Source organism: Schistocerca piceifrons, chromosome 1, assembly GCF_021461385.2.
Source record: "Schistocerca piceifrons isolate TAMUIC-IGC-003096 chromosome 1, iqSchPice1.1, whole genome shotgun sequence".
Classification (NCBI taxonomy): Eukaryota; Metazoa; Arthropoda; class Insecta; order Orthoptera; family Acrididae; genus Schistocerca; species Schistocerca piceifrons.
Window position 1 is genome coordinate 68,975,180 of NC_060138.1, and position 14,595 is coordinate 68,989,774.

General features: G+C 46.3%; 1 protein-coding gene across 1 annotated transcript in view; it reads right to left on the reverse strand.

Moving 5' to 3' along the window:
- The window catches only part of LOC124776929, a 521,086-nt gene that overhangs the window by 134,934 nt on the left and 371,557 nt on the right, over positions 1-14,595 (reverse strand). Inside the window, exon 4 of the mRNA XM_047252187.1 lies at positions 4,076-4,487. Within this exon, the coding sequence (XP_047108143.1) occupies positions 4,076-4,487 (412 nt within the window). The remainder of the gene's footprint in view (positions 1-4,075; positions 4,488-14,595) is intronic.

Sequence of the window (14,595 nt, forward strand, 5' to 3'; positions counted from 1 at the left end):
CCCGCAACACCGGACACGTGCCCGGTTGTTTTCAACAGGACTTGCAGCAGCTGCCACAATATCGCGTGGAGCCAGCCTCGCCGCTAGCGACTTATATAACGCTGTAGGGGCTTAGACAGTGCTTCAGTCTCGGGCACCACTTCTCTTCCATGAAATCACGTGCAACTGAAAGCCATGCTGGTATCCTTCAGACAGGAGGGCGCCGCCTGGCTGCTCTCTACGTCAGTTGACGCTCCTGGCTTTAGCCGGCTATGCCTAGCAGTCCATCAACCGCACCTCACTTCGTCCATCCCACCGTACGGTCCTCCCTCGAGCACCCGACTGCTCGCTGCCGACCATGGCCACAGATACGTCATCCCTGTAAGAAGATTCCGGTGCAAAAGTGACTCAGTCAAGTAGTGCGACTCACGTCCCAAAAAACTGCGCCACTGTATTTTTTCATTACACTTAATCACCTTATCAGTGTTCCTTGCTATTTGGGTACATTAATTGTGGAGTGTTGCTCCCCTCTAAATACAAAACAGTGCGAAGAAGGGCCGAAGGATGTACAAGGATGCATGGCAACCACATGAGACACTATCTATGTTGTCTACGCTACGTAACAGACAAATGGAAATGAGAGGACCGATTGGCCCATATTAACAGGTACTGCATTCGGCACATGTCATTTTGGATCCGTGTGCTTTTTTAAGCGCCCAGTATGAAAACAATATTACTTGATCCAGGACAGAAGAGGCCCCTTTCACCCACCGAATATATCGATTAGGAGCCTAAAGAACAGGATGAAAGCATAGAAACTGCATCCTAAAATGGTGCAAATACTTTCAGAATGGCGTAACGGGACTAGAAGGGCCGACCCATAAAACATGCGAAATAAAACATGGAAGCAGAAATAGAAGAAGAAGGAGAAGAAGAAGAAGAATTCTTCGAGGGCTATTTGGAAAGAAAGGTCCGATCGGTTACGAAATGGAAACCACTGTGAAGATTCGATGAAGTTATGCACAAATGGATTGGGCAGTGTCTCCACTACGCCTGTCGACAGTTCTGAGCCCTCAGTGAGCACGAAACGATACTTAGGAAATAGTGTCTCCTGCCAAATACGAGGGTTGGGTGATAGATTTCGCCTCATGTCATGAAATTCCACGTAACATAACTGCCATACGTCTCCTTCTTCATGACAATTCTCGGCCGCACTCTTCAGAGGCGATGAAGATGCTCCTGCAGCGTTTTCGAAGGGAAATGTTTGAACACGTACAATACAGCCCGTAATTGGCTTCCCCTGAGTTTCATCTCTGCTCACATGGACCGCTGGCTATGCAGAAAAGATTTTGGCACAGACAACGACCGTGGCAAAATTGGTGGAAAGCACAGGCGGCTGCTTTCTACGACGCGGGTATTGGGAAGTCGGTACAACGCTACGAGGAGTATCTAAGTAGGAGCGGTGACAATGTAGAGAAGTTTTTGGACCATCACCGAATCATTACCATCACCGGAGGTGTATGAAGAGGAGAATAGATCGGTGGCCTTTATTCCTTACGCTAGGAGCACATCGTTTAAAATTAGAAAAATTTTAAGGAGTTTTGGAGTATGTACTATCCACGTTTCAAGACTCGGTCGCTACTCGGCCTTGTGAAAGATGATTTGGGACTTAGGAAGCCTGGTAGATACAAACTTCCGTGCCAGTATGGTTCAAACGGCTCTTAGCACTATGGGACTTAACTTCTGAGGTCATCAGTCCCATAGAACTTAGAACTACTTAAACGTAACTAACCTGAGGACATCACACACATCCATGCCCGAGGCAGTATTCGAACCTGCGATTGTAGCGGTGGCGCTGTTCCGGACTGTAGCGCCTAGAACCGCTCGGCCACTCCGGCAGGCTTGCCAGTATGGGAAGGCCTATGTCGGTCGTTCGATTCGCACAGTTCACGACAGGTGCATGGGACATAGCCGTCGTACGAGGCTACACCAGACGGAAAAGTCGACGGTAGCAGAACATTGCTTAAGGAAGGGACGAAATTTTATGAAACTGTGATAGTTGCCAACACTTTCGGTTTTTGTAACAGTGTTGGTAATGTGGGAAGTGAAATTAAGTTGGCGAATAATTTGATTAACAGAGACAATGGGTTTCCTCTTAGTAAGAAGTGGAACCCTGAACTATCCTGCATCAAAACAGAACGTTCTCCCGTGCTGCTAGTCCGAGTGTTAAAGAATAGTCTCTGAGTGCGATATATCGTTGCCGCCGGTGCTCCATAAGGACGGTGCCACTTGCCGAGTCTTGGAAGGCAACAACAATGTGGGCAGCGCATGCGCCGTGTACGATATTGGGGCCTATACAGGCGTCGATTGGCAGCCTTGGCATTAGTTCTCAGCGGGGCTCAGCAGCAGAAGCAGCGTTCTTCTGAGGATGGCGAACAGTTGTTCGCTGAAATACACTACTGGCCATTAAAATTGCTACACCAAGAGGAAATGCAGATGATAAACGGGTATGCATTGGACAAATAGATTATACTAGAACTGACATGTGATTACATTTCCACCCAATTTGGGTGCATAGATCCTGAGAAATCAGTACCCAGAACAACCACCTCTGGCCGTAATAACGGCCTTGATACGCCTGGGCATTGTGTCAAACAGAGCTTGGATGGCGTGTACAGATACAGCTGTCCATGCTGTTTCAACAGGATACCACAGTTCATCAAGGGTAGTGACTGGCGTATTGTGAGGAACCAGTTGCTCGGCCACCATTGACCAGACGTTTTCAATTGCTGAGAGATCTGCAGAATATGCTGGCCGGTGCAGCAGTCGAACATTTCCTGTATCCAGAAAGGCCCGACAGGACCTGCAACATGAGGTCGCGCATTATCCTGCTGAAATGTAGGGTTTCGCAGGGATCGAATGAAGGGTAGAGCCACGGGTCGTAACAGAACCGAAATGTAACGTCCACTGTTCAAAGTGCCGTCAATACGAATAAGAGGTGACCGAGACGTGTAACAAATGGCACCCCATACCATCACGCCGGGTCATACACCATTATGGCGATGACGAATACACGCTTCCAATGTGTGTTCACCGCGATGTCGCCAAACACGGATGCGACCATCTTGATGCTGTAAAAAGAACCTGGATTCATCCGAAAAAATGACGTTTTACCTTTCGTGCACCCAGGTTCGTCGTTGAGTACACCATCGCAGGCGTTCCTGTCTGTAATACAGCGTCAAGGGTAACCGCAGCCATGGTCTCCGAGCTGATAGTCCATGCTGCTGGAAACGCCGTCGAACTGTGGTTGTTGTCTTGCAAACGTCACCATCCGTTGACTCAGAGATCGAGACGTGGCTGCACGATCCGTTGCAGCCATGCGGATAAGATGCCTTTCATCTCGACTGTTAGTGATACGAGGCCGTTGGGATCCAGCACGGCGTTCCGTATTACACTCCTGAACCCACCGATTCCATGTTCTGCTAACAGTCACTGAATCTCGACCAAAGCGAGCATCAGTGTCGCGATACGATAAACCGCATTCACGGTAGGCTGCAATCCGACCTTTGATACGTGATGGTACGCATTTCTCCTCCTTACACGAGGCATCACAACAACATTTCACGAGGCAACGCCGGTGAACTGCAATTTGCGTATGAGAAATCGGTTGGAAACTTCCCTCATGTCAGCGCGTTGTAGGTGTCGCCACCGGCGCCAACCTTGTGTGAATGCTCTGAAAAGCTAATTATTTGTATATCACAGCATCGTCTTCGTGTCGGTTAAATTTCGCGTCTGTAGCACGTCATCTTCGTGTTGTAGCAATTTTAATGGCCAGTAGTGTATTGAATGGAGCTGATTTTAGGTTCCGGCAGCAAACGCGATGAGACTTTGAATGTGTAAAGGAGTAGCTGGAAGGTGTAGCTAATTGTTACAAGTAACAAATTTTTGATTTTCACTGTTGTTTCCATTTCGCGACCGATCATACCTTACTTCCGGAAAGCCTTCGTACTGGTCTTATGCTGCTAGCTCTGACACTTGCGACTGCTTCGGGGCCTGTGGAGGGAGGAGAGCGAGAGGAGTCGGGCGGCCGGCTCACCTGTACGTCGCCGTGGCAGAGGGCGCAGTGCGCGTTGCGGTAGGTGATGGCGGTGCGCCGGCTGGTGACGGGCATGCCGCCCACGGGGTCGACGGCGCTGAGGTGGTCCCGCGCCTCGCAGAGCGCGCGCGACTGCCCGTCCTCCCAGGAGGGCGGGCACGAGGTGCGCATGTAGACGCCGCCGAAGCGCCGCAGCGACACGCACTCGAACGTGGCGGCGCCGCGACGCTGCTCGCTCGCCACGAAGTGCTCCGAGTCGACGCAGCAGTCGCCGTGGTGCGCGCAGCCCGGGTCGCACATGCAGTTGCGCTCGCGCCAGTCCACCAGCTCCGACGCCGTCTCCATGCGCGAGAAGCGGCCCGACACCGGGGTCGTCGCCTGCGACGCGCACGTCGACTTGTCGTCGCACGTCCTGCAGCGAGAGGCGAGCCGCGTGTTATGCCAGCAGCGTACTGAGTTCTACAAGTAAAGGCTCACTCAGAAGTACCTCCTGACGTTTCAGAAGCCGACTGCGCGAAAACTACTCACATCAAAAAAAGTTTTGCATCGCCTCGGTTCCGAGAGTTCCGGAACCTGAACAGAAAATTGTAATAGAGATCAACACAAACATCATTTCCATCTCCTTTTTTTTTTCTCATGACAATTACACATTGCATATTGTACCACCATACAGCGAGACGTTCAGAGGTGGTGGTCCAGATTGCTGTACACACCGGTACCTCTTATACCGAGTAGCACGTCCTCTTGCATTGATGCATGCCTGTATTCGTCGTGCCATACTAGCCACAAGTTCATCAAGGCACTGTTGGTCCAGATTGTCCCACTCCTGAACGGCGATTCGGCTTACGTCCCTCGGAGTGGCTGCTGGGTCATGTCGTCCATAAACGGCCCTTTTCAATCTATCCCAGGCATGAAACTTCCTGACAGATTAAAACTGTGTTCCAGACCGAGACTCGAACTCGGGACATTTGCCTTTCGCCAACAAGTGCTCTACCAACTGATCTACCCAAGCACGACTTACGCCACGTCCTCACAGCTTTACTTCTGCCAGTACCTCGTCTCCTACCTTCCAAACTTAACAGAAGCTCTCCTGCGAACCTTGCACTCCTGAAAGAAAGGATATTGCGGAGACATGGCTTAGTCACAGCCTGAGAGATGTTCGCAGGCATGTTCGATAGGGTTCATGTCTGAGGAACACGTTGGCCACTCTAGTCGAGCGATGTCGTTATCCTGCAGGAAGTCATTCACAAGATGTGCACGATGGGGGCGCGAATTGTCGTCCATGAAGACGAATGCCTCTGCAATATACTGCCGATATGGTTGCGCTACCGGTCGGAGGATGGCATTCACGTATCATACAGCCCTTACGGGGCCTTCCATAACCACCAGCGACGTACGTCGGCCCCACATAATACCACCCCGAAATAGCAGGGTGACTCCAACTTGCTGCAGTCTCTTGACAGTGTGTCTAAGACTGGGTTCCCTCCAAACAGGTCGACGATTGTCTGGTTGAAGGCATATGCGACACTTATCGGTGTGGAGAACGTGATGCCAATCCTGAGCGGTCCATCAGGCATGGGCCCATCTGCATCACCCTACATGGTGTTGTTGCACAGATGGACCTCGCCATGGACGTCTGGATGGAAGTTTCGCATCATGCAGCCTATTGCGCACAGTTTGAGTCGTAACACGACGTCCTGTGGCTGCACGAAAAGCATTATTCAACATGGTGGCGTTGCTGTCAGTGTTCCTCCGAACTACAATCCGTACGTAGTGGTCAACACTGCAGCAATAGCCCTTGGGCGGCCTGAGCGAGGCATGTCATCGACAGTTTCTCTATATCTCCTCCTCATCCGAACAATATCGCTTAGGTTCACTCCGAGACGCCTGGACACTTCCTTTTTTGAGAGCCATTCGGCACAAAGTAACAACGCGGACGCGATCGAATCGCGGTATTGACCATCTAGGCGTGGTTGAACTACAGACATCACGTGCCGTGTACCTCCTTCCTGGTGGAATGACTGGAACTGATCGGCTGTCGGATGCCCTCCGTCTAATAGGCGCTGCTCATGCATGGTTTTTCACATCTTTGGGCGGGTTTAATGACATCTCTGAACAGTTAAGGGACTGTGTCTGTGATAGAATATCCACAGTCTGGGACCCTAGGTGATGCAAAACTTTTTTTGATGTGTGTACACGATAGAGGGGAACGAAGGACAGCTTACGACAAAATTGGTATGAAACATTTGTCGTTGTTTAAAAATCAGGTAAGGCTGCTCAACCAGAATTTTGTTTTTGTGTAAATTGTGGAAAAAGATTTCTGGCCGAAACGACAAACAGCAAGAAAAGATTTTCTTAAGAAGAGGTTGCAAAAAATCAGCCAGTCATTAGGAAAGTAAAGATTTATTAGCCCTTGATCTAGGTTTCCATGTTTCTAAAAATATCTTCTTCAGAAGGAGTGGGTCTCGTTACATTACATGGTAGGCTGTAGTAAAACAAGAATTATCACATACCAGGGCTTTAGACAGCAGCCAGATTACATTCAGCGTACTTCAGAATAAATGCCCACTGTTAAATGCCCACTCTATAGAAATATCGAAACCTAGGTCAAGGGCTAATAAACCTTTTTCGCAGCTGGTTGGCTGATTTTTCAACCTCTTCAGATTTATACAGTTGCTGATTCGCAACCATGTTAAGAAAAGTGTCGAGTAGATCACAAAATATATGTATTAAATAAGTAAGAAATGTTTATGATTCACAAACAAATATATGAGAAACACAAGACGACAAAAAAAACGCCTGGTGAAAAAAACTTTTCAACTTGTACTCAGTTGAACTTGACACAACGCACTACATTTGTAGACTGAGGTTTTCTGTAAAGCAGTTTTGGGTGCTTCTTCAAAAGATTTTGATATAAAGATTTTCTCTTTTAAATCTTTGAGGTAGTTTTAAATTTTATGCCAAATCGTAAGACAACTTTTGGAACTCAATCTTAGCTTGCAGCATTACTTGGAATCTAAATCCTCATCCAGAATGAAATTTTCATTCTACAGTGGAGTGTGCACTGATATGTAACTTCCCGGCAGATTAGAACAGTGTAGCGGCCCGAATCTCGAATTAGGGACCTGTGGCTTTCGCGGGCAAGTGCTCTACAGACTGACCTTCCCAAGCACTACTTACGACAAGTTCTCACAGCTGTCTCATGTTTGTGCTTCAAAAATTTCTTCGTAATTTTCTTAAAATACTGGTTTTAAACACCGCATCTGAGATGTGATAGATGTCTGTTACTTTCTACAACTGATATTAATTTCCTTTGCAGTATAGTTGAAGGCACATTGAAACGATCAGCAGCAGCCCTTTCGGTGATTTCACCTTCCAAAACACTTGCAACAGCTCGCTTTACTAATAGCTCTCAGACACTTTGTGTCCTAATATGTTACGTCTCATGAGACAGTATCCTGATGCCAACAGGCCAACGTTCATTCAACACAAGACTTTCTCTGACTGCAGGTGTGATCAGTTGCTGTTAAGTCTTCGAAGTACACACCCCACAAATAATTCACGGTATCCAGATATTGATGACTCCAGGTAATCCTGTATCGATGTATCCGATTTTCTATATACAGATTGTATTGGGACCTGAAGGTAGCATTGTATGTATTGTATTGTACGTTAACCGGGGACTAGAAATGGCGAAGAGGCTCCGTCCCCGCCGCAGCCGCAGTGGTCCACAACCCCACGACGACTATCGCAGTCCACTTCACCCTTCCGCCGCCCCACACCGAATCCAGGGTTATTGTGCGGTTCGGCCCCCGGTGGGCCTCCCCAGGTAACGTCTGACACCAGACGAGTATAGCCCCTATGTTTGCGTGGTAGAGTAATGGTGGTGTATGCGTTCGTGGAGAGCTTCTTTGCGCAGCGATCGCCGACATAGTGTAGTTGAGGCGAAATGAGGGGAACCAGCCAGCATCCGCCGAGGCAGATGGAAAACAGCCTAAAAACACCCACAGACTGGCCGACTCACCGGACCTCGACAACAGTGCGCCGGGCGGATTCGTGCGAGGCGCCAGGCGCCAGGTGCTCCTTCCCACTCCGGAAAGCCGTACTTTAGACCACTCGGCTAACCGGGCGGGCGAAGGTAGCATTTATGAGATGCCGAAATTGGTCATCTAAATAAAAGAATTTCTGAAAAAGTACGTCGGTTTGGCGTTTTTTTCTTTGGTAAATAACTTAGGAGAGGATACAATAGGTGTATGACACCCGAATCAAGGCATACTTTCAGTCCCCGTGGGGTGTTTTATCTTAATGAGTGGACTGCGGTAGTCGTCGTGGGGTTGTGGACCACTGTGGCTGCGGTGGGGACGGAGCCTCTCCGTCGTTTTTAGGTCCCCGGTTAACGTACAATACTTTCTTGCTCATTTATTTAGATTTGTTAATCAGTGCAATAACAGTAAACGATAACGTGTCTCAATACGTAGGGTTTATGACATAGCAAACGTCAATATGGGTGGAAGAGCACATGTGTAAAATTCACTGAAGTCCCTGCTACCTCACGGAGAAGCGCAACGACAACAGCATGTTTTGGAGATCTGTTCATTGGGTTGCCTACCTACAGGTGCGAATTAGTTGCACGTGACAGTACGAAGCACATGGTATGTTTACACGTATTGACACGCCTGCCCATTAGTGGTGTACTCCGTAACTACACCACAGCGCATGTTACGGATCGAAACTTGGAGAGAAACTCTGTCAACTGGTATGTGCGGCAGTATTCTCTACGTCTCACACTAGCCTCCTGAAACCCTGTAGCTACTTATGAGCAACCCTCGAGGTACAATGGGCTGAACACGCTGTCGACACGTCTTAGGCAGCATATAAGACGGACAGTCATAAAGTTTTAATTATCACCTCGAAAAAGTAAAGTTACTTAATTGTTATTTTTGTTCGTTTGCAGGTACGTGTCTACAGTCCTGGTGCCCATCGAAATTCCCCACAGTTCCGTAGCACACCACTAGAGCATGCAAAACAATACGGCGCAGCTCGCCCATCTCCGCTTTATCAGTGGGTGCGGGGATTTCAGTGCGTACCAGGGACTGCAGACATGTTCCTACAATTAAATAAAAAAATTATATAACATTATTTTTTCGACATCATAACTGATATTTCATAAGTACCATTCGTCGTATCGCAGTACATCTACATACATGCACCGCAAGTCACCATACGGTACGTGGTGGAGGGCAATCTGTACCACTACTAGACATTTCCTTCTATGTTCCACTCTCAAACAGAGCGAGGGAGAGACGACTGTCCACAAGCATCCGTACAAGCCCTAATCTCTCTGACTTTACCTTCAGGACACTTACGCGAAATGTACGTTGGCGGCAGTAGAATCGTTCTGCAGTCAGCCTCAACTCCCGGTTCTCTAAATTTTCGTACTAGCGCCCCTCGAAAAGAACGTCGCTTTTCCTTCAGTGATCCCTATTTGAGTTCCCGAGGCATCTCCGTAACATTTGCGAGTACAGCATTAGTAGTGTGTAACTTGACACAGTCACGTCGATTAAATGTCTAGGCGTAACTGTGCAAAGCAGCATGAAATGTAATGAGCGTATAAGGATTGTAGTAGGGAAGATGAATGGTCGATTTCGTTTATTGGGAGAATTTGTTATCTAGCGGTATCAAACCTAGCAGCCCGCCTCTAATTTGCTTCGATGTCTTCCTTTAATCAGACCTAGTGTGGATCGCAAACACTCGAAAAATACTCAACAATGGCTCGCACTAGTGTCCTTCGCGCTGTCTCCTCCGCGAATGAACCACTCTTTCCCAAAATTCTCCCAATAAATCGAAGTCGACCATTCGCCTTCCCTGCTACAATCCTTAAATGCTCATTCCATTTCATACTGATTTGCACCTTTACGCCTAGATATTTAATCGACATGACAGTGTCATGTTACACAATACTAATGCTGTACTCGAACATTAAGGGTTTATTTTTCCTACTCATCTGCAGTAACTTACATTTTTCTACACGTAGAGCTAGCTACCATTTATCTCACCAACTAGAAATTTTGCCTAAGTCATCTTGTAACCTCTTTTAGGGACTCAACGACGACACCTTCCCATACACCATACCATCATCAGCAAACAGTCGCAGACTGCTGCTTACCCTGTCCGCCAGATGATTTACGTATATAGAAAATAACAGCTGTCCTATTACACCTCCCTGCGGCACTTCTGACGATACTTTTGTACCCAATAGCAACATAGTTTGTACAAAGCATTTATTTTAATCTTTTTCTTATGTGCTTTTGTGAAGAAGTAAGTAGTGTTTGGGTGTTTATCTGTGTTGAAGAGTGTTTATAATTTTGTTCTAAGTGTTTTGGTTGCTTTACAAGTGTTAAATCGCAGTGGACTGACTAGGTAACCTTCTTTCATCACTCCCCCCCTCCCCTCTCCATAGCCTCTGACTGCTTTCGTTGCTGCACTTTGTTTCCGTAATTTTAAATAGTTTTACGTAGTAGAAATCGGACAGCGCGTTCGGACACATGGTGAATAGATCGCTGAGGAATCAGCTAGAATCTGCGTTGGCTGCAGTCGACGGGCTTTAGGCTCCTGTCCCAAGTTGCAAATGACTTCGGGGCCCCAGTGCCGAAAGTCACGACACCTCTAGCGCCGTTGGATCCACCTGGAAGTCCCAGTTTCATTTCATCTTCCTCTGTGCAACATCTCTTTCAATTTGTCTGTACTCCAGGACAGCGCGTTCGGACACATGGTGAATAGATCGCTGAGGAATCAGCTAGAATCTGCGTTGGCTGCAGTCGACGGGCTTTAGGCTCCTGTCCCAAGTTGCAAATGACTTCGGGGCCCCAGTGCCGAAAGTCACGACACCTCTAGCGCCGTTGGATCCACCTGGAAGTCCCAGTTTCATTTCATCTTCCTCTGTGCAACATCTCTTTCAATTTGTCTGTACTCCAGGATTAGTAGCGGACAGTAGCGGGATCGCGTATCTCTAGGCAGGGGAAGAATGTGGGCACTTGCCGCAGGCTTGTGGCCATACGCTATAGCAGCAGGTGTTGATAACACATTTGGGTTAGCACGGGATCCTGTTGAGCTTGAGGTCGATTTTCCTGCCAAGTCCGGACAAGCACAGGTGGCGGTTTGGTATCCATTCGGAGCTCCAAAGTCAGGTGGGTGAAAGATCTGCTCAGGGAAGCAGTTGGCAGATCGGGTAAGAAGAACAGTTTGCATTCGGTATACGTCTTAGGGAGTTTCCTCCGATATGGGAAGGAGACTCTGTCAATGGACACCGTATTGCGTACCAACGATTGCGAATCGTGGATCACGTTGGCACGAATGACTCCTGCTCCCTGAGTTCCGAAGCCAACCTCGGTTCCATTAGACAGATAGCTGAATCGATGAAGGCAGCTAGCCTTCTATTCCTACTTCCCTGTTTGTAGGACCGTACTCAGAATCGACCATGGCCTCCTGGTCTGGTTTCGGGTGCCAAAATCAGATACTTACACCCCGGATGCAGTATCCAGACGTCAGTTATAAGGTGGAGAGCTATAGAACCTCCCTCAATAAGTCAGGCTCCCACTACACGAAGTGATTACTTACGAAAAGGATACATTAGCCATGGTAAAAAAGAACAGGACGTTCGTCCTACCATGTTAATGATGTATTAGTTAGCATGGAGCATCCATAGTAAGCTCCTGAGTTAATGTAGTTTACTAAAGGCCGACGTGATATAGGAAGAGAATGATTATTGAATCTGGAAGTGAATACCACAGCTTACATTCAGTTTGTAATATATATCAGTAGGATAGAGCAGACGCCAGTAGTGGTGGCATGTTGCTGTAAAGAATTCGTAGGATTTTTTAGCATATTCGGAATGTGAAATAATCTCTTTGAGGAACAGAATCAAAGGTGGAACAGACATGATTACTGGGTGATTTTGCAGACCCCTTCATCAGAAGTTGTAGTGGCGAAGTGCTGCAGAGAAAACTTGGAAAATATTGCGGATAAATTTCCTTATCATTTATTATATTCCAGTTGCCAGTTACAAAATGGGAGAGTCAGGCGATGAAAACTTGTGTGTGAATGTACGGGATCTCTTTAGTAAAAATTACTTCGAATAGTTGCTCAGAAAACAGATTCATGAAGACAACGTTTTATATCTTATAGCAACTATCAGAAGAGTTCAGTCGCCAACTTGTCCACCAGAGCTGCGCTGGACATCTACACAGTTGCTCCCCGTTCCCCTGAGTCTTGCCGACTGAGTGACATTTCGCGTCGACAATTATATGATTGATAGATGACGAAGTTCACACAATTTCCTGCCAATGAGTCCATGAAACATAACGAAATTATTAATTGGTAAATAATATGATATCGTATCATCCTTTTGAACCTTTAATTTATTATTAACATCAGACTTAACGCGGGGATATGTTGCTGAGGAGCGACAACGATATCGTTACTATCAATTTACGGACGCTAGCAGTCTTTCAGAAGAGGAGACTTCAATGCACGGTAGAGAGACGAACCGTTTTTACAAGAGCTGCTTTTCGAATGATAATGTAAAGTGCAATAGAATATTTTTATTTCACTAGCCCGCAGGTCGCTGTCTAGTACTTGGCGTCACTGTGTCTAGATCGCGCGATCTCAGGTTCGATTCCCGGCCTGGTTTGTAGATATTATTCGCTTTGCGACTTGGTGGTTATGTTGTACTAATCATTTCATCTCATCTTTATGACAAAATGGCGTCAAATAAAACGGCTTGGATTAGGGCCAGGCAGCTGAACAACCATAGACGGTGTCTCCAGACCAACAGTGCCACACGATCATTTCACATCATTTCATTGTTTAACTACCTCGTGATTAGAAGGACCTTCAAATATTCACACAGATTCGAAAAGATTTGTTCTTACACCACTAATTTAGATAATAACTACTATTCGTTGTTGTTCTTTGAATGTTTTGTTAAGTGGTGAAGATCGCAACAGATACAGATTGCAGCAAATTCGAACAGGGATTGTAGTGTGGCTTAAAAATAACACGATATTACTCGGGTTTTGAGAAAGAGCTCATGTTGTCATTGAATTGTCCCTGATGATGGCAGAAGTGAAGTGGATATAAAGTGCAGACTTGCAATAGAAAGGAAAGTTTTTCTGCAAAAGAGAAATGTATTAAAGTACAATATAATTCTAGGAAAAGTTTTCTGGAAGTTTTTTCCTGCAGTATAGCCTTATACAGAAGTAAAAGGTGGATAGTAAACAGCATAGACAAGATGAAAATAGAATCTTTAGAAACGCGGTGCTACAGAAGAATGCTGAGGATTAGATGGATAGATCGTACAATTAATGAAAATGTCCTGAATCGATTCGAAGAGAAAAGAAATTTGTGGGACATTTTGACTAAAAGAATTCAGTCTTAGGCATTGAGGAATAGCTAATTTGGTAATGAGGGAAAATTGGAGGATACAGATGCTATTACACAGAGATAAAGAGCCTTACACACTTTTGGCTACTATGCGAAGCTGCATCACACCACACTTATGAACGAAGATCAAGACAACATCTGGAAACCCCCGAAATGCGAAGATATCAACGACTTTTTTCTAACGTTTGACGATATTTCTGAACATTCGTCTCCAGAGACAGTAAAAGTAGAAATGGTTTCTAGAACCTATAGTGTTATTTGGCAATGAATTGCTGTCAAATAGAGGCAGATCTTCCAAATTAACTGTTAAATTTGTCTATGTACCGTAACTTTTAACAATTTTAAACTTTTCAACAACTGCTCAAAAATAAGGAAATACAATGTGAATGTATCTAGTCTCGTCACAGTGATCTAGTTCTGACACGGTAAATCTTGCAGCGTCACGTACGCCGAACACAAACCATTAAGAAGGCTTTTCACGCTGTCTGTGCAACAGGAATTTTACAGTCGTTTAACCCACAATATGATGCTTTCTTTCTCGATTGTAGCCGTATTTACGAGCCTCTGCATTTTTGCGCCAAATATGTGGAAAACATGTGCAGTCGCCATCTTTTGATACTCCGAACAGTGAAGGAAGGCAACAATCACAGCCATTCGCACACAGAACGTGGAAGCTGACGTGGACATGAAGCCGACGAACTTGGTGATGTCACAAAGCGGAAATTCATGTTGCGAAGCATGAAAGGCATTAAGACTTGTCGTGTTTCGGAAATATGCTACGAAACGTGAACCAGTATGATGCAAGATATCCTTCTACGACACAGACTGAACTGAGCGGACGCCGTGTTGGAATGGAACACAGGTTCCAAAGGTAACGTAGGATATTTGGTGGTTTTTGTGTTAGACCTGTTTCACTGCACCAGCACATTAAGGATATATCAATTTTTTATACGATTTGATTTAATAAAAAGCCTGGAAACAGTACGTCCTTGGTTAAAAGTGCTCATATCTTTAAGAGACACCCGTTTCAGTTCGTCGTTGATCCATCAACTCAGTTTTTTTATTACAGTGGGTAGCGA